Source organism: Hydractinia symbiolongicarpus, chromosome 3, assembly GCF_029227915.1.
Source record: "Hydractinia symbiolongicarpus strain clone_291-10 chromosome 3, HSymV2.1, whole genome shotgun sequence".
NCBI lineage: Eukaryota > Metazoa > Cnidaria > Hydrozoa > Anthoathecata > Hydractiniidae > Hydractinia > Hydractinia symbiolongicarpus.
Window position 1 is genome coordinate 9,360,024 of NC_079877.1, and position 25,854 is coordinate 9,385,877.

Sequence of the window (25,854 nt, forward strand, 5' to 3'; positions counted from 1 at the left end):
TGCGGGCGTTATTAATACAACATAAAATAACTTGTCTATCTGTACCGAGAAAGTTTATGCGAGGTCAAAAGCATAGACCGAACATGCGAGGTCGCTACGCTGACCGAGAGTAATATTTCTCGTAAGATGACAAGGTTGTAAAAAAAATAGAGAACTTTCCATTTGAGTTTTATTGTTTCAATTTTTTTAATACATGTTTATCACATAAATTCGACGTTGTTTTGCTTGTTTTTCATTGTGCTGTTAATGTTTTTAAAAGCATTTTCTTTTATCTGCGACACCGAACGTGGAACATGTTTTTCTGATTCTGACGGAGTGAATCGTGATTTAGGATTTACTGCAACTTCATTTTTCAGTGTGGATGTGTTTGGCTATTTTTTCCAATGTTATTTGTATGCATTTATAGTTATTAATATGTATGTTACAAGGTCAAAAGTTGCACCGGGCTGTATGAAGCTCGTCGTTGAGGCTTTTACCCAATCAGTGCTGTGGATTTCCCGTATATACTGATTTAAAATAGCTATCAGTAAATAATACTGTATAAGGCCCGCTAGTGCCGTTTATAACCAAGCCGTTATCGAGGGTATATAAATGACAGCGCAGGGGCATTAATGAAAAGTCATGGGATAAAAATACTTAACGTCCAATTGAAGCAGTGACGTTAAACGCACGTATTTCATTTCGACTACTCATCTCCAGCATTGTTCTTAATAAGAAATGTTAATAGCATGTTAAACAGGGAAACGTATCCCTAGTTGTCAAAACAGGGTTACGTTGACGTAAATTTTGAAGCATATTAGAAAATTCTTTTTTTTTATCTCTTCATCCCTGACAAAAAAGGCGCACGATGCAGCGCGTATTGGTACTTAAATCCGCAAAATCGACCGTGTCTTGTGTGAAAGGACACCTTCTAGATGTGATGTAGTACGCAACAAAAATAGTTTCGACATGTGAGTTATCTAAAACAACAAGACATTGTCAGAACGTCGTATAATGAACAATCCAATGATCTAGGATTGGCAACGCATCCTTCTGATGGAATTTAGCTCTTTTGTTTCATATTCATTGAAATTGAAGGGAATATCACCTTCACCGCGAAAGAACGATCTCTTGAAAGTATAACACGCATGTATGATTGGGAATTGTTGGTTTGGTCACCGAAGACAAGAATAACTCGTGTGTGATTCGTGTGCACCCTAGTCCTACACCACTCCGATAAAAACCTTCCGTTTATTCAACAATCAACAATGATCTTCATAGACCGTGTCAACATATTTCAAAGCGAAACCCACAAGAGTTTAAACGGTGAATGCTACATGCACAATATCTTCCCCGGAGGCGAATTTACGTTGTAATTTGTAAACGGCCATCTTGATTATAAGCACTCATTAATTACAGTAATTAGAGAGAAAAGAGCGTATAAAGAAGGCTTTGACATGAATTGGACTAATACGATTCGCGCACCGACGAAATAAGAGCCGGAATCATGAGGAAATATCAGATTTACGTGATTTGTTTTGTTGTTTTGGCTTTTGCCGCTGCCACAGGTATTTTAATGCTTCTTCATTGCAATTGCCGTCAATGTTTCGTCGCAATAATAAAAAAATTGCATTTGTTCTTAATTTTTCAGCTACAAGAGTTTGCAGCAACAGAAATATCTTGTGCTCTGTGGTTAGATCAACTAGTTGTTCAAAGAAAATCGTTTCCAGTCATTGCCCAAGGCTTTGCAACACATGTGGAGGTAATACGGCTTCTTACACTTGAGGGGGTTGTCATTGCATTTTAGTTGTGAATCTACCTAATTTGTTTCGTAATAGCAAAATGTCGAAACATAAAGGCGTCAATGCGCGTTGATTGTGGCTACCATGGAATTAGTCCGTTGGATTGCTTGAGAAAGGGATGTTGTTATGGCGAATTAAAGGTGGCTGGCCCGTGGTGTTATCATCGAAAAGGTAAATTTTCGACTATGTTCTCGGCATTAACACTGACAATTTGGGCCACTAATTATTTCTCAAAATACTCTAGCAAACTGTCCCATGATTGAAGCAAACAAACGTGAAGATTGTGGTTACCCTGGGATAAGCAAATCAGATTGCGTCAAAAAAGGATGCTGTTACAACGCGATCAAGGAAAAGGGACCGTGGTGTTATTACAGGCAAGGTAAGTTGTTCCGCTCTTACTGATTAGGTATTTTGAAAGCATTGTGTACTCTTCCATCCGTAATTTTAGAAAAATGCCGGAAAATAGCAGCAACAAGACGTCATGATTGTGGTTATCCAGGCATAACGAAGCGGGCATGCGAGAAGAAAGGCTGTTGTTATAGTGAATTGCTAAACCAAAGTGGACCGTGGTGCTACCACCGCCTAGGTAAGCATAGAAGTACGCTCTCCACATTCGTCGCAAAATAACATAATGCGCGATCCTTAAAGTTTTTACTGCTGGTTTGTGTTGAATTTTCGTTAGAAAAATGTCTGCGCAAAGCAACAGAACGTGACGACTGCGGCTATCCTGGTATAACAGAATTCGAATGCATGAAAAGAGGTTGCTGCTATAATTCATTGCCCGGTCGTGGGCCATGGTGTTATTACCGATGAGGTAAAAGTCGCGAACACTTTTGTAAGCAAGTCATTTTGGGCCACGAGTTTAATATGTACTTCCTTTCGTTTAGATACGAGGACCTTTGGAAGATTATATGCGAACTTTAGTGTACTCATTGTTGTAAAAATATGTTGTCAAATAAATACCTCTAATATATGAACTTTTCCTTCCCAATAAGATCCAGTAGGAGATGAATGATTTGACTGCCAATTTTCTTTTTGTCATGTCGCTGCAGCCAACCACATTTGAATTATTGCATAGGGTGCCTTGAGTGTCCGTATTTGCTGAAAGGAGTAGTAAGCGTTATTTAGTAAAGCCTGAAATCTTCTGGCGCCGCCATACCCAGAATCGCAATGCAACCGTGCAAGCGTAGCGTGAGCATTTCTATCCAAGGCGTTATTAACCGGCTATTGCCATTTTTTGCTACTTTGTCAACTTGGCAATTCTGTCTCATTCGGAGCCACAATTTTGATAGTCAAAAATGTCAGGGCGGATACGGAAAGCATAAATCTAAATACAAAAAGGCTACTTTTGCGGGCGTTATTAATACAACATAAAATAACTTGTCTATCTGTACCGAGAAAGTTTATGCGAGGTCAAAAGCATAGACCGAACATGCGAGGTCGCTACGCTGACAGAGAGTAATATTTCTCGTAAGATGACAAGGTTGTAAAAAAAATAGAGAACTTTCCATTTGAGTTTTATTGTTTCAATTTTTCAAATACATGTTTATCACATAAATTCGACGTTGTTTTGCTTGTTTTTCATTGTGCTGTTAATGTATTTAAAAGCATTTTCTTTTATCTGCGACACCGAACGTGGAACATGTTTTTCTGATTCTGACGGAGTAAATCGTGATTTAGGATTTACTGCAACTTCATTTTTCAGTGTGGATGTGTTTGGCTATTTTTTCCAATGTTATTTGTATGCATTTATAGTTATTAATATGTATGTTACAAGGTCAAAAGTTGCACCGGGATGTATGAAGCTCGTTGTTGAGGCTTTTACCCAATCAGTGCTGTGGATTTCCCGTATATACTGATTTAAAATAGCTATCAGTAAATAATACTGTCTAAGGCCCGCTAGTGCCGTTTATAACCAAGCCGTTATCGAGGGTATATAAATGACAGCGCAGGGGCATTAATGAAAAGTCATGGGATAAAAATACTTAACGTCCAATTGAAGCAGTGACGTTAAACGCACGTATTTCATTTCGACTACTCATCTCCAGCATTGTTCTTAATAAGAAATGTTAATAGCATGTTAAACAGGGAAACGTATCCCTAGTTGTCAAAACAGGGTTACGTTGACGTAAATTTTAAAGCATATTAGAAAATTCTTTTTTTTTATCTCTTCATCCCTGACAAAAAAGGCGCACGATGCAGCGCGTATTGGTACTTAAATCCGCAAAATCGACCGTGTCTTGTGTGAATGGACACCTTCTAGATGTGATGTAGTACGCAACAAAAATAGTTTCTACATGTGAGTTATCTAAAACAACAAGACATTGTCAGAACGTCGTATAATGAACAATCCAATGATCTAGGATTGGCAACGCATCCTTCTGATGGAATTTAGCTCTTTTGTTTCATATTCATTGAAATTGAAGGGAATATCACCTTCACCGCGAAAGAACGATCTCTTGAAAGTATAACACGCATGTATGATTGGGAATTGTTGGTTTGGTCACCGAAGACAAGAATAACTCGTGTGTGATTCGTGTGCACCCTAGTCCTACACCACTCCGATAAAAACCTTCCGTTTATTCAACAATCAACAATGATCTTCATAGACCGTGTCAACATATTTCAAAGCGAAACCCACAAGAGTTTAAACGGTGAATGCTACATGCACAATATCTTTCCCGGAGGCGAATTTACGTTGTAATTTGTAAACGGCCATCTTGATTATAAGCACTCATTAATTACAGTAATTAGAGAGAAAAGAGCGTATAAAGAAGGCTTTGACATGAATTGGACTAATACGATTCGCCCACCGACGAAATAAGAGCCGGAATCATGAGGAAATATCAGATTTACGTGATTTGTTTTGTTGTTTTGGCTTTTGCCGCTGCCACAGGTATTTTAATGCTTCTTCATTGCAATTGCCGTCAATGTTTCGTCGCAATAATAAAAAAATTGCATTTGTTCTTAATTTTTCAGCTACAAGAGTTTGCAGCAACAGAAATATCTTGTGCTCTGTGGTTAGATCAACTAGTTGTTCAAAGAAAATCGTTTCCAGTCATTGCCCAAGGCTTTGCAACACATGTGGAGGTAATACGGCTTCTTACACTTGAGGGGGTTGTCATTGCATTTTAGTTGTGAATCTACCTAATTTGTTTCGTAATAGCAAAATGTCGAAACATAAAGGCGTCAATGCGCGTTGATTGTGGCTACCATGGAATTAGTCCGTTGGATTGCTTGAGAAAGGGATGTTGTTATGGCGAATTAAAGGTGGCTGGCCCGTGGTGTTATCATCGAAAAGGTAAATTTTCGACTATGTTTTCGGCATTAACACTGACAATTTGGGCCACTAATTATTTCTCAAAACACTCTAGCAAACTGTCCCATGATTGAAGCAAACAAACGTGAAGATTGTGGTTACCCTGGGATAAGCAAATCAGATTGCGTCAAAAAAGGATGCTGTTACAACGCGATCAAGGAAAAGGGACCGTGGTGTTATTACAGGCAAGGTAAGTTGTTCCGCTCTTACTGATTAGGTATTTTGAAAGCATTGTGTACTCTTCCATCCGTAATTTTAGAAAAATGCCGGAAAATAGCAGCAACAAGACGTCATGATTGTGGTTATCCAGGCATAACGAAGCGGGCATGCGAGAAGAAAGGCTGTTGTTATAGTGAATTGCTAAACCAAAGTGGACCGTGGTGCTACCACCGCCTAGGTAAGCATAGAAGTACGCTCTCCACATTCGTCGCAAAATAACATAATGCGCGATCCTTAAAGTTTTTACTGCTGGTTTGTGTTGAATTTTCGTTAGAAAAATGTCTGCGCAAAGCAACAGAACGTGACGACTGCGGCTATCCTGGTATAACAGAATTTGAATGCATGAAAAGAGGTTGCTGCTATAATTCATTGCCCGGTCGTGGGCCATGGTGTTATTACCGATGAGGTAAAAGTCGCGAACACTTTTGTAAGCAAGTCATTTCGGGCCACGAGCTTAATATGTACTTCCTTTCGTTTAGATACGAGGACCTTCGGAAGATTATATGCGAACTTTAGTGTACTCATTGTTGTAAAAATATGTTGTCAAATAAATACCTCTAATATATGAACTTTTCCTTCCCAATAAGATCCAGTAGGAGATGAATGATTTGACTGCCAATTTTCTTTTTGTCATGTCGCTGCAGCCAACCACATTTAAATTATTGCATAGGGTGCCTTGAGTGTCCGTATTTGCTGAAAGGAGTAGTAAGCGTTATTTAGTAAAGCCTGAAATCTTCTGGCGCCGCCATACCCAGAATCGCAATGCAACCGTGCAAGCGTAGCGTGAGCATTTCTATCCAAGGCGTTATTAACCGGCTATTGCCGTTTTTTGCTACTTTGTCAACTTGGCAGTACTGTCTCATTCGGAGCCACAATTTTGATAGTCAAAAATGTCAGGGCGGATACGGAAAGCATAAATCTAAATACAAAAAGGCTACTTTTGCGGGCGTTATTAATACAACATAAAATAACTTGTCTATCTGTACCGAGAAAGTTTATGCGAGGTCAAAAGCATAGACCGAACATGCGAGGTCGCTACGCTGACCGAGAGTAATATTTCTCGTAAGATGACAAGGTTGTAAAAAAAATAGAGAACTTTCCATTTGAGTTTTATTGTTTCAATTTTTTTAATACATGTTTATCACATAAATTCGACGTTGTTTTGCTTGTTTTTCATTGTGCTGTTAATGTTTTTAAAAGCATTTTCTTTTATCTGCGACACCGAACGTGGAACATGTTTTTCTGATTCTGACGGAGTGAATCGTGATTTAGGATTTACTGCAACTTCATTTTTCAGTGTGGATGTGTTTGGCTATTTTTTCCAATGTTATTTGTATGCATTTATAGTTATTAATATGTATGTTACAAGGTCAAAAGTTGCACCGGGCTGTATGAAGCTCGTCGTTGAGGCTTTTACCCAATCAGTGCTGTGGATTTCCCGTATATACTGATTTAAAATAGCTATCAGTAAATAGTACTGTATAAGGCCCGCTAGTGCCGTTTATAACCAAGCCGTTATCGAGGGTATATAAATGACAGCGCAGGGGCATTAATGAAAAGTCATGGGATAAAAATACTTAACGTCCAATTGAAGCAGTGACGTTAAACGCACGTATTTCATTTCGACTACTCATCTCCAGCATTGTTCTTAATAAGAAATGTTAATAGCATGTTAAACAGGGAAACGTATCCCTAGTTGTCAAAACAGGGTTACGTTGACGTAAATTTTGAAGCATATTAGAAAATTCTTTTTTTTTATCTCTTCATCCCTGACAAAAAAGGCGCACGATGCAGCGCGTATTGGTACTTAAATCCGCAAAATCGACCGTGTCTTGTGTGAAAGGACATCTTCTAGATGTGATGTAGTACGCAACAAAAATAGTTTCGACATGTGAGTTATCTAAAACAACAAGACATTGTCAGAACGTCGTATAATGAACAATCCAATGATCTAGGATTGGCAACGCATCCTTCTGATGGAATTTAGCTCTTTTGTTTCATATTCATTGAAATTGAAGGGAATATCACCTTCACCGCGAAAGAACGATCTCTTGAAAGTATAACACGCATGTATGATTGGGAATTGTTGGTTTGGTCACCGAAGACAAGAATAACTCGTGTGTGATTCGTGTGCACCCTAGTCCTACACCACTCCGATAAAAACCTTCCGTTTATTCAACAATCAACAATGATCTTCATAGACCGTGTCAACATATTTCAAAGCGAAACCCACAAGAGTTTAAACGGTGAATGCTACATGCACAATATCTTCCCCGGAGGCGAATTTACGTTGTAATTTGTAAACGGCCATCTTGATTATAAGCACTCATTAATTACAGTAATTAGAGAGAAAAGAGCGTATAAAGAAGGCTTTGACATGAATTGGACTAATACGATTCGCGCACCGACGAAATAAGAGCCGGAATCATGAGGAAATATCAGATTTACGTGATTTGTTTTGTTGTTTTGGCTTTTGCCGCTGCCACAGGTATTTTAATGCTTCTTCATTGCAATTGCCGTCAATGTTTCGTCGCAATAATAAAAAAATTGCATTTGTTCTTAATTTTTCAGCTACAAGAGTTTGCAGCAACAGAAATATCTTGTGCTCTGTGGTTAGATCAACTAGTTGTTCAAAGAAAATCGTTTCCAGTCATTGCCCAAGGCTTTGCAACACATGTGGAGGTAATACGGCTTCTTACACTTGAGGGGGTTGTCATTGCATTTTAGTTGTGAATCTACCTAATTTGTTTCGTAATAGCAAAATGTCGAAACATAAAGGCGTCAATGCGCGTTGATTGTGGCTACCATGGAATTAGTCCGTTGGATTGCTTGAGAAGGGGATGTTGTTATGGCGAATTAAAGGTGGCTGGCCCGTGGTGTTATCATCGAAAAGGTAAATTTTCGACTATGTTTTCGGCATTAACACTGACAATTTGGGCCACTAATTATTTCTCCAAATACTCTAGCAAACTGTCCCATGATTGAAGCAAACAAACGTGAAGATTGTGGTTACCCTGGGATAAGCAAATCAGTTTGCGTCAAAAAAGGATGCTGTTACAACGCGATCAAGGAAAAGGGACCGTGGTGTTATTACAGGCAAGGTAAGTTGTTCCGCTCTTACTGATTAGGTATTTTGAAAGCATTGTGTACTCTTCCATCCGTAATTTTAGAAAAATGCCGAAAAATAGGAGCAACAAGACGTCATGATTGTGGTTATCCAGGCATAACGAAGCGGGCATGCGAGAAGAAAGGCTGTTGTTATAGTGAATTGCTAAACCAAAGTGGACCGTGGTGCTACCACCGCCTAGGTAAGCATAGAAGTACGCTCTCCACATTCGTCGCAAAATAACATAATGCGCGATCCTTAAAGTTTTTACTGCTGGTTTGTGTTGAATTTTCGTTAGAAAAATGTCTGCGCAAAGCAACAGAACGTGACGACTGCGGCTATCCTGGTATAACAGAATTCGAATGCATGAAAAGAGGTTGCTGCTATAATTCATTGCCCGGTCGTGGGCCATGGTGTTATTACCGATGAGGTAAAAGTCGCGAACACTTTTGTAAGCAAGTCATTTCGGGCCACGAGCTTAATATGTACTTCCTTTCGTTTAGATACGAGGACCTTCGGAAGATTATATGCGAACTTTAGTGTACTCATTGTTGTAAAAATATGTTGTCAAATAAATACCTATATATGAACTTTTCCTTCCCAATAAGATCCAGTAGGAGATGAATGATTTGACTGCCAATTTTCTTTTTGTCATGTCGCTGCAGCCAACCACATTTGAATTATTGCATAGGGTGCCTTGAGTGTCCGTATTTGCTGAAAGGAGTAGTAAGCGTTATTTAGTAAAGCCTGAAATCTTCTGGCGCCGCCATACCCAGAATCGCAATGCAACCGTGCAAGCGTAGCGTGAGCATTTCTATCCAAGGCTTATTAACCGGCTATTGCCGTTTTTTGCTACTTTGTCAACTTTCCAATTCTGTCTCATTCGAAGCCACAATTTTGATAGTCAAAAATGTCAGGGCGGATACGGAAAGCATAAATCTAAATACAAAAAGGCTACTTTTGCGGGCGTTATTAATACAACATAAAATAACTTGTCTATCTGTACCGAGAAAGTTTATGCGAGGTCAAAAGCATAGACCGAACATGCGAGGTCGCTACGCTGACCGAGAGTAATATTTCTCGTAAGATGACAAGGTTGTAAAAAAAATAGAGAACTTTCCATTTGAGTTTTATTGTTTCAATTTTTCAAATACATGTTTATCACATAAATTCGACGTTGTTTTGCTTGTTTTTCATTGTGCTGTTAATGTTTTTAAAAGCATTTTCTTTTATCTGCGACACCGAACGTGGAACATGTTTTTCTGATTCTGACGGAGTGAATCGTGATTTAGGATTTACTGCAACTTCATTTTTCAGTGTGGATGTGTTTGGCTATTTTTTCCAATGTTATTTGTATGCATTTATAGTTATTAATATGTATGTTACAAGGTCAAAAGTTGCACCGGGCTGTATGAAGCTCGTCGTTGAGGCTTTTACCCAATCAGTGCTGTGGATTTCCCGTATATACTGATTTAAAATAGCTATCAGTAAATAATACTGTATAAGGCCCGCTAGTGCCGTTTATAACCAAGCCGTTATCGAGGGTATATAAATGACAGCGCAGGGGCATTAATGAAAAGTCATGGGATAAAAATACTTAACGTCCAATTGAAGCAGTGACGTTAAACGCACGTATTTCATTTCGACTACTCATCTCCAGCATTGTTCTTAATAAGAAATGTTAATAGCATGTTAAACAGGGAAACGTATCCCTAGTTGTCAAAACAGGGTTACGTTGACGTAAATTTTGAAGCATATTAGAAAATTCTTTTTTTTTATCTCTTCATCCCTGACAAAAAAGGCGCACGATGCAGCGCGTATTGGTACTTAAATCCGCAAAATCGACCGTGTCTTGTGTGAAAGGACACCTTCTAGATGTGATGTAGTACGCAACAAAAATAGTTTCGACATGTGAGTTATCTAAAACAACAAGACATTGTCAGAACGTCGTATAATGAACAATCCAATGATCTAGGATTGGCAACCCATCCTTCTGATGGAATTTAGCTCTTTTGTTTCATATTCATTGAAATTGAAGGGAATATCACCTTCACCGCGAAAGAACGATCTCTTGAAAGTATAACACGCATGTATGATTGGGAATTGTTGGTTTGGTCACCGAAGACAAGAATAACTCGTGTGTGATTCGTGTGCACCCTAGTCCTACACCACTCCGATAAAAACCTTCCGTTTATTCAACAATCAACAATGATCTTCATAGACCGTGTCAACATATTTCAAAGCGAAACCCACAAGAGTTTAAACGGTGAATGCTACATGCACAATATCTTCCCCGGAGGCGAATTTACGTTGTAATTTGTAAACGGCCATCTTGATTATAAGCACTCATTAATTACAGTAATTAGAGAGAAAAGAGCGTATAAAGAAGGCTTTGACATGAATTGGACTAATACGATTCGCGCACCGACGAAATAAGAGCCGGAATCATGAGGAAATATCAGATTTACGTGATTTGTTTTGTTGTTTTGGCTTTTGCCGCTGCCACAGGTATTTTAATGCTTCTTCATTGCAATTGCCGTCAATGTTTCGTCGCAATAATAAAAAAATTGCATTTGTTCTTAATTTTTCAGCTACAAGAGTTTGCAGCAACAGAAATATCTTGTGCTCTGTGGTTAGATCAACTAGTTGTTCAAAGAAAATCGTTTCCAGTCATTGCCCAAGGCTTTGCAACACATGTGGAGGTAATACGGCTTCTTACACTTGAGGGGGTTGTCATTGCATTTTAGTTGTGAATCTACCTAATTTGTTTCGTAATAACAAAATGTCGAAACATAAAGGCGTCAATGCGCGTTGATTGTGGCTACCATGGAATTAGTCCGTTGGATTGCTTGAGAAGGGGATGTTGTTATGGCGAATTAAAGGTGGCTGGCCCGTGGTGTTATCATCGAAAAGGTAAATTTTCGACTATGTTTTCGGCATTAACACTGACAATTTGGGCCACTAATTATTTCTCCAAATACTCTAGCAAACTGTCCCATGATTGAAGCAAAAAAACGTGAAGATTGTGGTTACCCTGGGATAAGCAAATCAGATTGCGTCAAAAAAGGATGCTGTTACAACGCGATCAAGGAAAAGGGACCGTGGTGTTATTACAGGCAAGGTAAGTTGTTCCGCTCTTACTGATTAGGTATTTTGAAAGCATTGTGTACTCTTCTATCCGTATTTTTGTTTTTAGAAAAATGCCGGAAAATTGCAGCAACAAGACGTCATGATTGTGGTTATCCAGGCATAACGAAGCGGGCATGCGAGAAGAAAGGCTGTTGTTATAGTGAATTGCTAAACCAAAGTGGACCGTGGTGCTATCACCGCCTAGGTAAGCATAGAAGTACGCTCTCCACATTCGTCGCAAAATAACATAATGCGCGATCCTTAAAGTTTTTACTGCTGGTTTGTGTTGAATTTTCGTTAGAAAAATGTCTGCGCAAAGCAACAGAACGTGACGACTGCGGCTATCCTGGTATAACAGAATTCGAATGCATGAAAAGAGGTTGCTGCTATAATTCATTGCCCGGTCGTGGGCCATGGTGTTATTACCGATGAGGTAAAAGTCGCGAACACTTTTGTAAGCAAGTCATTTCGGGCCACGAGCTTAATATGTACTTCCTTTCGTTTAGATACGAGGACCTTCGGAAGATTATATGCGAACTTTAGTGTACTCATTGTTGTAAAAATATGTTGTCAAATAAATACCTATATATGAACTTTTCCTTCCCAATAAGATCCAGTAGGAGATGAATGATTTGACTGCCAATTTTCTTTTTGTCATGTCGCTGCAGCCAACCACATTTGAATTATTGCATAGGGTGCCTTGAGTGTTCGTATTTGCTGAAAGGAGTAGTAAGCGTTATTTAGTAAAGCCTGAAATCTTCTGGCGCCGCCATACCCAGAATCGCAATGCAACCGTGCAAGCGTAGCGTGAGCATTTCTATCCAAGGCGTTATTAACCGGCTATTGCCGTTTTTTGCTACTTTGTCAACTTGGCAATTCTGTCTCATTCGAAGCCACAATTTTGATAGTCAAAAATGTCAGGGCGGATACGGAAAGCATAAATCTAAATACAAAAAGGCTACTTTTGCGGGCGTTATTAATACAACACAAAATAACTTGTACCGTACCGAGAAAGTTTATGCGAGGTCAAAAGCATAGACCGAACATGCGAGGTCGCTACGCTGACCGAGAGTAATATTTCTCGTAAGATGACAAGGTTGTAAAAAAAATAGAGAACTTTCCATTTCAGTTTTATTGTTTCAATTTTTCAAATACATGTTTATCACATAAATTCGACGTTGTTTTGCTTGTTTTTCATTGTGCTGTTAATGTTTTTAGAAGCATTTTCTTTTATCTGCGACACCGAACGTGGAACATGTTTTTCTGATTCTGACGGAGTGAATCGTGATTTAGGATTTACTGCAACTTCATTTTTCAGTGTGGATGTGTTTGGCTATTTTTTCCAATGTTATTTGTATGCATTTATAGTTATTAATATGTATGTTACAAGGTCAAAAGTTGCACCGGGCTGTATGAAGCTCGTCGTTGAGGCTTTTACCCAATCAGTGCTGTGGATTTCCCGTATATACTGATTTAAAATAGCTATCAGTAAATAATACTGTATAAGGCTCGCTAGTGCCGTTTATAACCAAGCCGTTATCGAGGGTATATAAATGACAGCGCAGGGGCATTAATGAAAAGTCATGGGATAAAAATACTTAACGTCCAATTGAAGCAGTGACGTTAAACGCACGTATTTCATTTCGACTACTCATCTCCAGCATTGTTCTTAATAAGAAATGTTAATAGCATGTTAAACAGGGAAACGTATCCCTAGTTGTCAAAACAGGGTTACGTTGACGTAAATTTTGAAGCATATTAGAAAATTCTTTTTTTTTATCTCTTCATCCCTGACAAAAAAGGCGCACGATGCAGCGCGTATTGGTACTTAAATCCGCAAAATCGACCGTGTCTTGTGTGAAAGGACACCTTCTAGATGTGATGTAGTACGCAACAAAAATAGTTTCGACATGTGAGTTATCTAAAACAACAAGACATTGTCAGAACGTCGTATAATGAACAATCCAATGATCTAGGATTGGCAACGCATCCTTCTGATGGAATTTAGCTCTTTTGTTTCATATTCATTGAAATTGAAGTGAATATCACCTTCACCGCGAAAGAACGATCTCTTGAAAGTATAACACGCATGTATGATTGGGAATTGTTGGTTTGGTCACCGAAGACAAGAATAACTCGTGTGTGATTCGTGTGCACCCTAGTCCTACACCACTCCGATAAAAACCTTCCGTTTATTCAACAATCAACAATGATCTTCATAGACCGTGTCAACATATTTCAAAGCGAAACCCACAAGAGTTTAAACGGTGAATGCTACATGCACAATATCTTCCCCGGAGGCGAATTTACGTTGTAATTTGTAAACGGCCATCTTGATTATAAGCACTCATTAATTACAGTAATTAGAGAGAAAAGAGCGTATAAAGAAGGCTTTGACATGAATTGGACTAATACGATTCGCGCACCGACGAAATAAGAGCCGGAATCATGAGGAAATATCAGATTTACGTGATTTGTTTTGTTGTTTTGGCTTTTGCCGCTGCCACAGGTATTTTAATGCTTCTTCATTGCAATTGCCGTCAATGTTTCGTCGCAATAATAAAAAAATTGCATTTGTTCTTAATTTTTCAGCTACAAGAGTTTGCAGCAACAGAAATATCTTGTGCTCTGTGGTTAGATCAACTAGTTGTTCAAAGAAAATCGTTTCCAGTCATTGCCCAAGGCTTTGCAACACATGTGGAGGTAATACGGCTTCTTACACTTGAGGGGGTTGTCATTGCATTTTAGTTGTGAATCTACCTAATTTGTTTCGTAATAGCAAAATGTCGAAACATAAAGGCGTCAATGCGCGTTGATTGTGGCTACCATGGAAGTAGTCCGTTGGATTGCTTGAGAAAGGGATGTTGTTATGGCGAATTAAAGGTGGCTGGCCCGTGGTGTTATCATCGAAAAGGTAAATTTTCGATTATGTTTTCGGCATTAACACTGACAATTTGGGCCACTAATTATTTCTCGAAATACTCTAGCAAACTGTCCCATGATTGAAGCAAACAAACGTGAAGATTGTGGTTACCCTGGGATAAGCAAATCAGATTGCGTCAAAAAAGGATGCTGTTACAACGCGATCAAGGAAAAGGGACCGTGGTGTTATTACAGGCAAGGTAAGTTGTTCCGCTCTTACTGATTAGGTATTTTGAAAGCATTGTGTACTCTTCTATCCGTATTTTTGTTTTTAGAAAAATGCCGGAAAATTGCAGCAACAAGACGTCATGATTGTGGTTATCCAGGCATAACGAAGCGGGCATGCGAGAAGAAAGGCTGTTGTTATAGTGAATTGCTAAACCAAAGTGGACCGTGGTGCTACCACCGCCTAGGTAAGCATAGAAGTACGCTCTCCACATTCGTCGCAAAATAACATAATGCGCGATCCTTAAAGTTTTTACTGCTGGTTTGTGTTGAATTTTCGTTAGAAAAATGTCTGCGCAAAGCAACAGAACGTGACGACTGCGGCTATCCTGGTATAACAGAATTCGAATGCATGAAAAGAGGTTGCTGCTATAATTCATTGCCCGGTCGTGGGCCATGGTGTTATTACCGATGAGGTAAAAGTCGCGAACACTTTTGTAAGCAAGTCATTTCGGGCCACGAGCTTAATATGTACTTCCTTTCGTTTAGATACGAGGACCTTCGGAAGATTATATGCGAACTTTAGTGTACTCATTGTTGTAAAAATATGTTGTCAAATAAATACCTCTAATATATGAACTTTTCCTTCCCAATAAGATCCAGTAGGAGATGAATGATTTGACTGCCAATTTTCTTTTTGTCATGTCGCTGCAGCCAAACACATTTGAATTATTGCATAGGGTGCCTTGAGTGTCCGTATTTGATGAAAGGGGTAGTAAGCGTTATTTAGTAAAGCCTGAAATCTTCTGGCGCTGCCATACCCAGAATTGCAATGCAACCGTGCAAGCGTGGCGTGAGCATTTCTATCCAAGGCGTTATTAACCGGATAATGCCGTTTTTTGCTACTTTGTCAACTTGGCAATTCTGTCTCATTCGGAGCCACAATTTTGATAGTCAAAAATGTCAGGGCGGATACGGAAAGCATAAATCTAAATACAAAAAGGCTACTTTTGCGGGCGTTATTAATACAACATAAAATAACTTGTCTATCTGTACCGAGAAAGTTTATGCGAGGTCAAAAGCATAGACCAAACATGCGAGGTCGCTACGCTGACCGAGAGTAATATTTCTCGTAAGATGACAAGGTTGTAAAAAAAATAGAGAACTTTCCATTTGAGTTTTATTGTTTCAATTTTTCAAATACATGTTTATCACATAAATTCGACGTTGTTTTGCTTGTTTTTCATTGTGCTGTTAATGCTTTTAAAAGCATTTTCTTTTATCTGCGACACCGAACGTGGAACATGTTTTTCTGATTCTGACGGAGTGAATCGTGATTTAGGATTTACTGCAACTTCATTTTTCAGTGTGGATGTGTTTGGCTATTTTTTCCAATGTTATTTGTATGCATTTATAGTTATTAATATGTATGATACAAGGTCAAAAGTTGCACCGGGCTGTATGAAGCTCGTCGTTGAGGCTTTTTACCCAATCAGTGCTGTGGATTTCCCGTATATACTGATTTAAAATAGCTATCAGTAAATAATACTGTATAAGGCCCGCTAGTGCCGTTTATAACCAAGCCGTTATCGAGGGTATATAAATGACAGCGCAGGGGCATTAATGAAAAGTCATGGGATAAAAATACTTAACGTCCAATTGAAGCAGTGACGTTAAACGCACGTATTTCATTTCGACTACTCATCTCCAGCATTGTTCTTAATAAGAAATGTTAATAGCATGTTAAACAGGGAAATTTATCCCTAGTTGTCAAAACAGGGTTACGTTGACGTAAATTTTGAAGCATATTAGAAAATTCTTTTTTTTTATCTCTTCATCCCTGACAGAAAAGGCGCACGATGCAGCGCGTATTGGTACTTAAATCCGCAAAATCGACCGTGTCTTGTGTGAAAGGACACCTTCTAGATGTGATGTAGTACGCAACAAAAATAGTTTCGACATGTGAGTTATCTAAATTAACAAGACATTGTCAGAACGTCGTATAATGAACAATCCAATGATCTAGGATTGGCAACGCATCCTTCTGATGGAATTTAGCTCTTTTGTTTCATATTCATTGAAATTGAAGGGAATATCACCTTCACCGCGAAAGAACGATCTCTTGAAAGTATAACACTTGGGATTGGGAACATTTTTAAAGTATTTGGCAGCCAAAGTAGGTGCCGCGTTACCTGGAGTCATCGATACGGTTGTTTCCTTCTTTCTTAGAGTAGCTTCAACTACCCTGGAATACGCAGCCAAGCATCTGTACATGGCCATCGCTGCCGCTGCCGGGTTTGGCGTGCTTTTTACTGGAAGGAGAAAATAGGTTACTTTAGCCAGATGTAGGCAATGATGATCACTACCCCGACTGTGATTAATGCGGCCTTGGTATCTTCATGCTGGTTTTGCGGGGGAGTATGATCAGGAGACGTGGATGTTAAGGTATGTTTTGAGAGTGTATATGGTATAGCCTGTATAGTATGATCTGTTGGTGTCAATGACGACATGACAGCTGTAAACTTGAACAAGGCATTGGCATCTGCACCGTATTTGCGACACACTTGCTTGTCCCCAGAGGTTGAGTAGGGAGTTTTGTACTGTTCAAACCCATCGTCATAGGGCATGGGTACCTTTATCCTTGCCAGGATACGATGTATGTGGTAGTACCCGTGAACTTTAAATATGGAGTTGACAAGGGGTACGGAGCCCATTAGGTGTTTAGCAGAGATGCTTAATGCCGTAGTTGCGCAATGGGTGGCAAAATTAACCTGCACGTTCCAGTTTTCCAACGTCTGCCTTGTCCAACCCACTCTAATATGGTCATTTAGCAGACTTGTAGGGATTTCTATGGCATATTTGGTAAACTCGGGGAACGCCATCCCAATGTGCGATTCTGTAGACATGTACAGGCCCTGATGTTCAACAGTTGTAACACTAGCTGGCCATTCCCCCTGTGGCACTTGTATTTCGCCTTGGGATTGTATGAGTACACATTCATTCTTTCTTAAAAGAAAGGTTGAAGCAACTCTATATTACTGATATCAAAAAGTCCACGATATTTGAGGACTATCTGGGACAGGATAGTAGGATTGCCCTAAAGTCCATCAGTACCAGGCCCGTATGGCTGAGCCTGTACAGCAACAACGACTTTACCATCCGTAAGGAAAAGCCTGGTCAGCGGGTTACTCGGATCGAGATTATGAACGGTCTGTACAAGATCGAGGATATTGCGAGTATCGAAGATAAGATCAAGCTTTTTGTCCTGACAAATGGACTCTGTAGGCTCCGTGCGGGTATACGGTGGTGATTAACAGACCATTGCAAGAGCTCTTGGGCCTACCCTACAACCCTGCAAAAAAGTATTATACAAAGGGCGAATAAAATGCATACTATAGGACTGATGTTTACCATAGATTAAGACTCGTTTGCCCTCAGTTGGACGAAGACGATTGCCTACTTGATGGTAAAAATTCTAAAATTCTAGTTTTGCTTCCACCAAAGATTTAAACGCTTGGGAGATATGCTGACCTGATCCTGGGACACCCCGATCTGCCTACCCCTGAAAGGATCTACAAAACGCCTTGAGTTCATGCTTACAGACGAATATCACCACGACAAAAATGTATCCTTTACTGGCCTCACGATGTATTTGCTCATAGAAAAAATGGCTGATGTAATGGAGCTTTATCCTAATTCACTGAGTGCGCCTGCACAATGTGTTGATGTGCAGGAGGAAGGCCTGGTCTATAGACTCAAAAAAATTGTTGATATCGAAAAATATATGCGACATAAGATCGAGGAGCGAGGCAAGCTTGCAAAGAAGTTTAAGATGCATGGTACGTGGGTACGCTTCTGTGACCACGGACTGCTAGGCGTGAGCGTGATTACATCGGGGCTTGGAATCGGGGCCATTGCATCCGGACTGGGAGTTCCCCTTGCTATAGCAATGGGGGACTCACGATTGCAGCCGGGATAGATCAAGCCGGTCTTAGAAACACTTTAAAAAGGGTCGGTGTTAAATCCAAGAAACATGAAGGTATAAGGCTACTCGCGGAAAGTAAATTGAACTCCATCGTTGATATGATATCAAAGGCAATGGAAAACGGTGTGATCAGTGACTACTAGTACAGCCTGATTAGTAGGGAAAAGTAAAAGTAAATGCTGCTAAAGAAACAGATGCGCCAACGCTTTAACCGTATCGTGAATGCTATTAATGAACAAGAGCGTGCCCAGCTAGTTGCGAAAGGCCGTGATAATGAGAGAAGAGAGATGCAGGATGAGATTTTAAAAAACGTTCAACCTGCGCAGTATGTAAGCGGTACCCACCTGAGTATAAGCCTTAATTTTAGAAATTTTATAGGTCCTGCACGGCCTATGAAGTATGTGTTTTTTTAATTCCTCACTAAGCAGCCATTCCTTTTTAAAGTCTGTAAAGCCTGTAATATGTACCTGAAAGTAGTAGTTTTTACCTTGACATGCCTCATCATAAGGTACTGGCATACCGTGGAATTTAGTCGTGATTAAATCCTTGTAGTGTTTGAGTTTAGCGTTCACATAACGGTTCTTTTCACAGGCTCTGTCGTTAATTGCTCAGATTTCAACTCTCAGATTTGACAATACTTCTCAACCCAATCAGGGTACTCTTCAAAATCGAGACTCATTGCCGGTACTGCATTTGCGTAGTACCGGGTCACTCCATGTGGGAATCAGATTTTGGGCGTCTTTACCCTGGGGGCTGCCACAAAATCTCGTGTATGGTATCCTACTACGTACCTGGGATCCGACACGGTCATGTAGTCCTTATTGATATCTTTCATGTCTGTAAAGGTAGCAGCAAATGAGTAGAATGCCGGCCATAAAGGTCATTAATGCTGTAGTTCTGAAGATATCAAATTTTGATTGCTTACAGTTAATGCACATTTAATGTAGTAGTTATGAATTTCATATGTCTTGCGTCCTGAACCTTTTGGAGACATTTTTGAGGATCCGGGGATGCTTTTCAACAGCCCTGTTGCACATGTCCTGAGTCACAACAACTTTGCCGCACATATCTTGCGTCATGAACCTGTCCTCAACAGCCTTCTCACACATGTATCCGGCGCATGCTTGAGTGCATAGGGATTTTGTTCGATCAACTGGTTGTATATGCCTTGGGTCTTGAACTGATCCGGAACATACTTGAACAGATGGGGTAGTACCTCGAGGGCTTTGTTGCACATGTCCTGCGTCTTGAATTGATCCGGTACATACTCTAACATGTAGAGATCCTCCCCAACAGCCTCGTTGCACATGTCCTGCGTCTTGAACTGGTTGAACTTGAACATTTGGGTCTGTGGGGATTCTTTTTAATTGCCTCGTGGAACTCCATGATTGTATTCAAAACGATGCTTCTTTTGTCCATCTTTATTATATACAGAGTTTTTTGAAAAATGGTGCTCTGGTATTTGCTCGATTTTTGAGTAGGGAATTTCCCTCTACTCCACTTGCGCATGCGTTGGGGGCTCATTTGTTAGGGCACTCACCTTGTTACGCATGATAAGCATCGCATGATGGGGATTTGACATGCATAACAATAGATTTTTGTGCAATGAGGCGTGACAAAAAGCTGTGACGTCACAAGCAAAATTCTGTATGATATTTTTTATGAGAGTTTGACTGTGGTTTTTGGAAAATCCTGGGTATATTCCATCCCTAATCTAGCTAGTTTAAACATTGATGGTTATGTCGCTATGGATGAATTACCTCAACAATTTATGTTCAAAAACTCTACAAATTTTACAGCTGTTTTTCAGAATTATAGTGTTCATCCTGTTTACCCAACCAATCTGCATTTACCTTTTTTGTATCAGGACATTCCTATAGATACTTCAGGTTTTTTATTTACCTTAAAAGGCTTGACAATGTCAGTCACTGGACTTGTAAACATTACTTTTTGTTTGACTCACATTGTCGTGACATTAATGGAAAAATTAGTCCTGATGGTTTTTCAATTTTATTAAAATTTTCCTCTAGAAAATCCTAAGAACAAAATATTTTAGGAAAATATTTTACACGGATGTAAATGAAGAATATGTATGTTTTGCTGCGTTCAATATATAAAAATTCAGTTACATAATGCCCCTTTTTTGATGCTAAGTTAACTTACAGATTAGAAACGAAGGAACTTAAAAAAAAATCTGAGACTGTAAAAGAAAAATGTCGAAAACGCAATCACACAGAAGTTCAAAAAGAAAAATGTAGGAAGCGTAAATAAACTGAAACTGAAAAAGCAAAATGTCGAGAGCGTAAACAAACCAAAATTGTAAAACTGAAATCTCGAGAACGAAAAGCAACAAAAAATCTTGACATTTCGAGAATATCTGTTTTCAAAAATGCTATTCAAAACCATATTATATATGTGTTGTTTGCCATAGATGTCTTTATAAAAAATCAGTGAAGAAAATTGTTTCCACACAGTATCAAGTATCTTACGAGTTATTTCATGAAATTGAAAGTTTTGACCAATGTAAATATGTTTGCATTACTTGTGATAAACATCTTAAAAAAAAACACTCCTCCACAAACAGTAGCCAACAAATTAATGCTAGATCCAATTCCAGACATTTTGGCACATTTGAATCGTTTAGAAAAAACCTTGATCTCAAAAAGAATTCTTTTCAAAAAAATAACAATTATGCCAAAAGGTCAACAACCAAAAATTAGTGGTGCTGTATGAAATATTCCGATTCAAGCTTATGCAGTTTCAAACGTTTTACCTAGATCTGTTGACAATGACGGAGTTGTACTAGTTAAGTTTACATGTTTACTTTGAAAAGTGTTTGCCCACGTTTTGTTAAAATTGCTTTGAACTATCTGAAGGAACATAATCACTTTTATTCTAACGTTCTTTTCAATTTAGATAATATTAATCGTGATCTTCTTTGTTTATCTGATATAGAAAGTATTGTAGAAAAAGGTGAATTTGAGATTATTGTTGAGAATGAAAATGATGAGCATTTAGAAAGTAACAATCCCTTAGATTTAAAGCGAACAAATAGTGATGAAATGTGTGTTATTCCGAATATTTATGATGGTTCACAAAATGTATTAGATATAGCTCGAGGTCAAAACAAAACACCTGAATCATTTTTCAATGACCAATTTTGTGAAGAACATGCATTTCCATTCTTTTTACCAAAAGGTAGATTTGGTTATAAAGCAACAAGACAAGATTCGTTGTCCCCTGTCAAGTATTTCAATCAGCGACTTCTTAATTATACTCAAAGGGTCTCCTCCAATGGTGACTACATTTTTTTTGTCCACAATATTTTGCAACAAGTCAATTTATTTAACCATATAAATATTGCTGCAACAAAAGCAAAGGGAAGCATAAATGCTGGTCAATTCAATAGTAACTTAAATGAAACAGTTCGTTCAATTGTTTGTGAAGATAAAGGTTATTCTTTTATGAAAGCTATTAAAGGTACTCCTGCGTATTGGAAACATTTTTTACATGATGTTCTTGCAATGATTAAACAATTGGGGCCTGAGCTTCAACAATTATTCACCAAATATCAATCAAATTGCCATTTACGATCTTGCAGGAAATATAAGAATATTCCATGTCACTTCCGTTATGGCAGGTATAAAAATGAAAAATTGGCAATACTTAACAAGCGACAATCTATTTTAAAGGAAGTTAAGTTGTATATTGACGAATACCTTGATCCACACAGGCCATCTTATAAAGAAAATTCTGTATCTGATATTTTAGATGTATTAGGAATTTCAGAAAATGATTACTAATCTATCTATTACTACCCTATCTATTTCCCGTGATACGGACTTTGAAATTCATATTTTAAGACCACCAAATTCATGTTTCGTAAATAATTATTTTACAAATGTTTACAAGCTTGGGAGGCAAACCAAAAACAAAGAGAGATATTAAATGTTGTTAATAGATGGGCAAGGCAACGTGTACAAAATAGATCCTCTGATAATCCTTTGGAAATTCCACCATTAAGACTCTTTATTACAGGCAATGCAGCAACTGGAAAATGTTTTTTGATTAAAACACTACATGCGTCAGTTTCTTAAACATTAAATTTCAGAACTTCGTCTGTTGAGAAACCCAAAGTTTTGTTATTAGCCCCAACTGGTGTAGCTGCTATCAATATTTCAGGAACAACAATTCATTCGGGATTAGGAATCTCTGTTGAATGTAGAGGAATGCATGTGCCTAAATTGTCTGATAAAAAAAGATGTGCTTTAAGAATCAAATATGAGGAATTGAAGATGATAATAATTGATGAAATTTCAATGGTGTCCAATAAATTAATGCTATATATTCATCAGAGACTAGTTGATATTTTTGGCTATACTAAAAACAGTTCAGTTCCATTTGCTGGGATTACAAAGATTTTTTTCGGTGATCTTTATCAACTTCCTTCAGTTCTCCAAAAACCAATATATGCTGACTACTATGATGAAATATTTAATATACATCACCTGTGGAGAACTTTTAAATTTTGTGAATTGAGTGAAATCATGAGACAAAGGGAGGATTCCTCCTTTATTGATTTACTGAATAATGTTCGGATTGGTGAATTAAGTGAGAGTGATGTGGATGTTTTAAATTCATGAGTTATTGATAAAACAGATGACAATTGCCCTGCGGATGCTTTGCATATTTTTGCTGAAAATGAACCAGCACGGCTACATAACCAGAAATGATTAACCAAACTGTCCTAAGAATTGAAGCAATAGACCAAGTAACAAATTCTGTTCGAAATCATATATATGATAGAATTTTAAACATGTCTTTGAGTCAAACTAAAGGTTTAATTTTTCATCTAAAATTAAAAATGGGGCCAGCGATATGCTTACGTGCAATGTTGACTTATCTGACAATCTTAATAATGGGCTAATTAGAACTATTTTGCACATTCATTATAAGAACGTGAAAGTTGAATCTAATAATAACAATTTTATTATGCCGCATTCATTTTTGGGGCCTGTAAATTTAGTGATACACTATTTTTTGCCTCTAGTAAATAAACCCTATAAACTGACGATAGATTCGTTTAAACCACGTTAATTTTATGGATAAAAAATTGTGACTTTGCTAAGATCATGTTAAATTGATGTACTTACAAAACATTTGTTGTGAACAAACTGCTCCGTTTAATATCCTGTAATAAGGTATATTTTATGAAATTAATTGTACATTAAATAATGCACACGGTCTTTGACAACTAAAAATATTAAAGTATCCCTTCGTATACAGTATAAATGTTTTGATATATATTTGGCTGTCATTATTTATTATATTGGTATTTTTCCATTCTCTCTGTTGCTTCACAGATATTCATGGGTACATCGTTTCTGTAACATCGAGCATTTCAAAAAGCGGTAATCAATTTATTGATGCAGTGGTGAAACCACTGAAAATGAAATAATACGAATAATGAGGAACTCCAATTCGAACATATCAGTTGGAATACTTACCAGTTACAAGTCATCCTCGCAGCCGGTAGAATTTACGAACCTGTCACCTTCCAACACAGGAATCTACTTTTTTAATTCATTTCGTGGTAGCAAAATTCAAGCTTCGAACCATGTAACCTTCGCCTATCATTCCTCGTACGTCAATTAAAGATATTCTATCTCACAACATAGGAATATTTGATGTAGTCGGATCCATCAGATGGTTGAGAGGATCAACAATGGTGAAAACTGCTAATGGTGAAAAATCTCTCCGCGAGGCAATTCTTTATGACAGCTCAGGAGATATTAAGTTTACGGTCTGGGATGAGATGATTATCTCTATCGAGGAGGAAACCCAATATAATTTTACAAATATTTCTCTGAAAAGTTATTATGGACAAAAACTCTCAACTACAAAATTGACAGCATTTCGAGTTAATGAAATGATCCTTCACTGACCTTAAATCCTTCACTGACCTTAAATCCAGAAAAGTTACAACAATATCTATCAAAAGAGCAAACCAAAGTCGATTTGAAATTATGCTGTCCAGAAATACAGAGTTTAGAACTTGAACTCTATCCTGCATGTACAAACCTCGATTGTCATAAACCTGTTGTACTTCGACCAGGCATTAGGATAGTAACATGTCCAAACTGCAACCACACAATGCGCGCAGATAGATGTGGTTGCATTTTTCATTGTAAGCTGAGTTTTGAAGAGTGCACTCTAATGTTGCCAAAAGATGTTTTGGAATCTTTCCTTAATTTAGATATTATCAAATTGGGGAGAAACAATATTGATGAACTTAAGGAAAAAGTATTGTTCTTGGAAGAAGTTGACTACACATACAACAGTAAGAACATTATTATATCAATACACCTTTCCCGAGACTTATTCTTTTGATGTGCCGCAACTTTTTCTGTTGAGTTTTATGCAAAACGGACAACAGATTTGAATTCCTTATCAAAAATGTCATAAACAAAGAAAATTTCGAAACAATGCAGCAAGTTAACAACCTGCTATTCTAATTTGAAGATTTGTGGCATGTCCAGCCTCTTTTTGAAAACGAGGCGGGACATGGTAACTTGAGCATTAAGAAGACTTTAACTGTGACATGTATCTCCTCAAAATAGCACTTTCTGTTGGCGTATCAAGTTAAACTTTTACACATAAATTAAACAAACTATGCTGAATTCAAATATGGTATTCATATTTTACGAGTTTAAAAAAAGTATGACTCATGGTCTCGGGAAAGGTGTATTGATAAACATTTGTGAGGGCGAGTTTAAAACGCGTTATAGGAACCATGTGAAAATCCTTCAAACACAAGAAATACCAGAATGAAACCGAGTTGTGAAAGTTTATATGGCATTTAAAGGACACTTCTACTCCTTTTGACCTGGCATGGACCATCGCTACAAGGGCATGCCCGTACAGATGTGGAATGAGAAGATGCGACCTTTGTCTCTCTGAAAAAGTGTGCATTATCCGTGCTGAACCCAAAGGAGTTACTTTCATGATGTCGTCATAGGAATAAATTTATTATAGGAAATTTAAAATAGGCTTCATATTTGTATTCCCTATTGTATTATGAGACTGTATATAAGGACATGTGTTTAGTGTAAACAATAGTTGTAACCTGATGATTGTTAATAAAATCAAACAAACTCAAAGTTGTTACACAGTTGTAATTTACTTTTTTTTTCTGGATACAGTATACATACTATAGAACAGTTATACA

At 38.1% G+C, this 25,854-nt stretch overlaps 4 protein-coding genes and 1 long non-coding RNA gene across 5 annotated transcripts; all 5 read left to right on the forward strand.

Moving 5' to 3' along the window:
- The first annotated feature begins 1,411 nt into the window (after positions 1-1,411).
- Positions 1,412-2,752, forward strand: LOC130635573 (putative gastrointestinal growth factor xP4). The gene is made up of 6 exons (XM_057444933.1): positions 1,412-1,547; positions 1,631-1,741; positions 1,818-1,952; positions 2,026-2,160; positions 2,230-2,367; positions 2,464-2,752. The coding sequence occupies exons 1-6, from the start codon at positions 1,487-1,489 to the stop codon at positions 2,592-2,594; spliced, it is 711 nt and encodes a 236-aa protein (XP_057300916.1). The 5' UTR covers positions 1,412-1,486; the 3' UTR covers positions 2,595-2,752.
- A 1,785-nt stretch (positions 2,753-4,537) lies between these two features.
- On the forward strand, positions 4,538-5,884 carry LOC130635576 (integumentary mucin C.1-like). Its single transcript, XM_057444936.1, has 5 exons — positions 4,538-4,677; positions 4,761-4,871; positions 4,948-5,082; positions 5,156-5,290; positions 5,360-5,884. The coding sequence occupies exons 1-5, from the start codon at positions 4,617-4,619 to the stop codon at positions 5,536-5,538; spliced, it is 621 nt and encodes a 206-aa protein (XP_057300919.1). The 5' UTR covers positions 4,538-4,616; the 3' UTR covers positions 5,539-5,884.
- A 1,783-nt stretch (positions 5,885-7,667) lies between these two features.
- On the forward strand, positions 7,668-9,053 carry LOC130635574 (integumentary mucin C.1-like). The gene is made up of 7 exons (XM_057444934.1): positions 7,668-7,807; positions 7,891-8,001; positions 8,078-8,212; positions 8,286-8,420; positions 8,490-8,627; positions 8,724-8,855; positions 8,929-9,053. Exons 1-6 carry the CDS (start codon positions 7,747-7,749, stop codon positions 8,852-8,854), a joined length of 711 nt encoding a protein of 236 aa, XP_057300917.1. The 5' UTR covers positions 7,668-7,746; the 3' UTR covers position 8,855; positions 8,929-9,053.
- A 1,748-nt stretch (positions 9,054-10,801) lies between these two features.
- LOC130635581 (uncharacterized) lies at positions 10,802-12,185 on the forward strand. Its single transcript, XR_008982178.1, has 4 exons — positions 10,802-10,933; positions 11,017-11,759; positions 11,856-11,987; positions 12,061-12,185. It is a non-coding gene; the product is annotated as an uncharacterized LOC130635581 (long non-coding RNA).
- Positions 12,186-13,935: 1,750 nt separating this feature from the next.
- LOC130635578 (trefoil factor 2-like) lies at positions 13,936-14,889 on the forward strand. The gene is made up of 4 exons (XM_057444939.1): positions 13,936-14,063; positions 14,147-14,257; positions 14,334-14,468; positions 14,542-14,889. Exons 1-4 carry the CDS (start codon positions 14,003-14,005, stop codon positions 14,697-14,699), a joined length of 465 nt encoding a protein of 154 aa, XP_057300922.1. The 5' UTR covers positions 13,936-14,002; the 3' UTR covers positions 14,700-14,889.
- Positions 14,890-25,854: the final 10,965 nt, after the last annotated feature.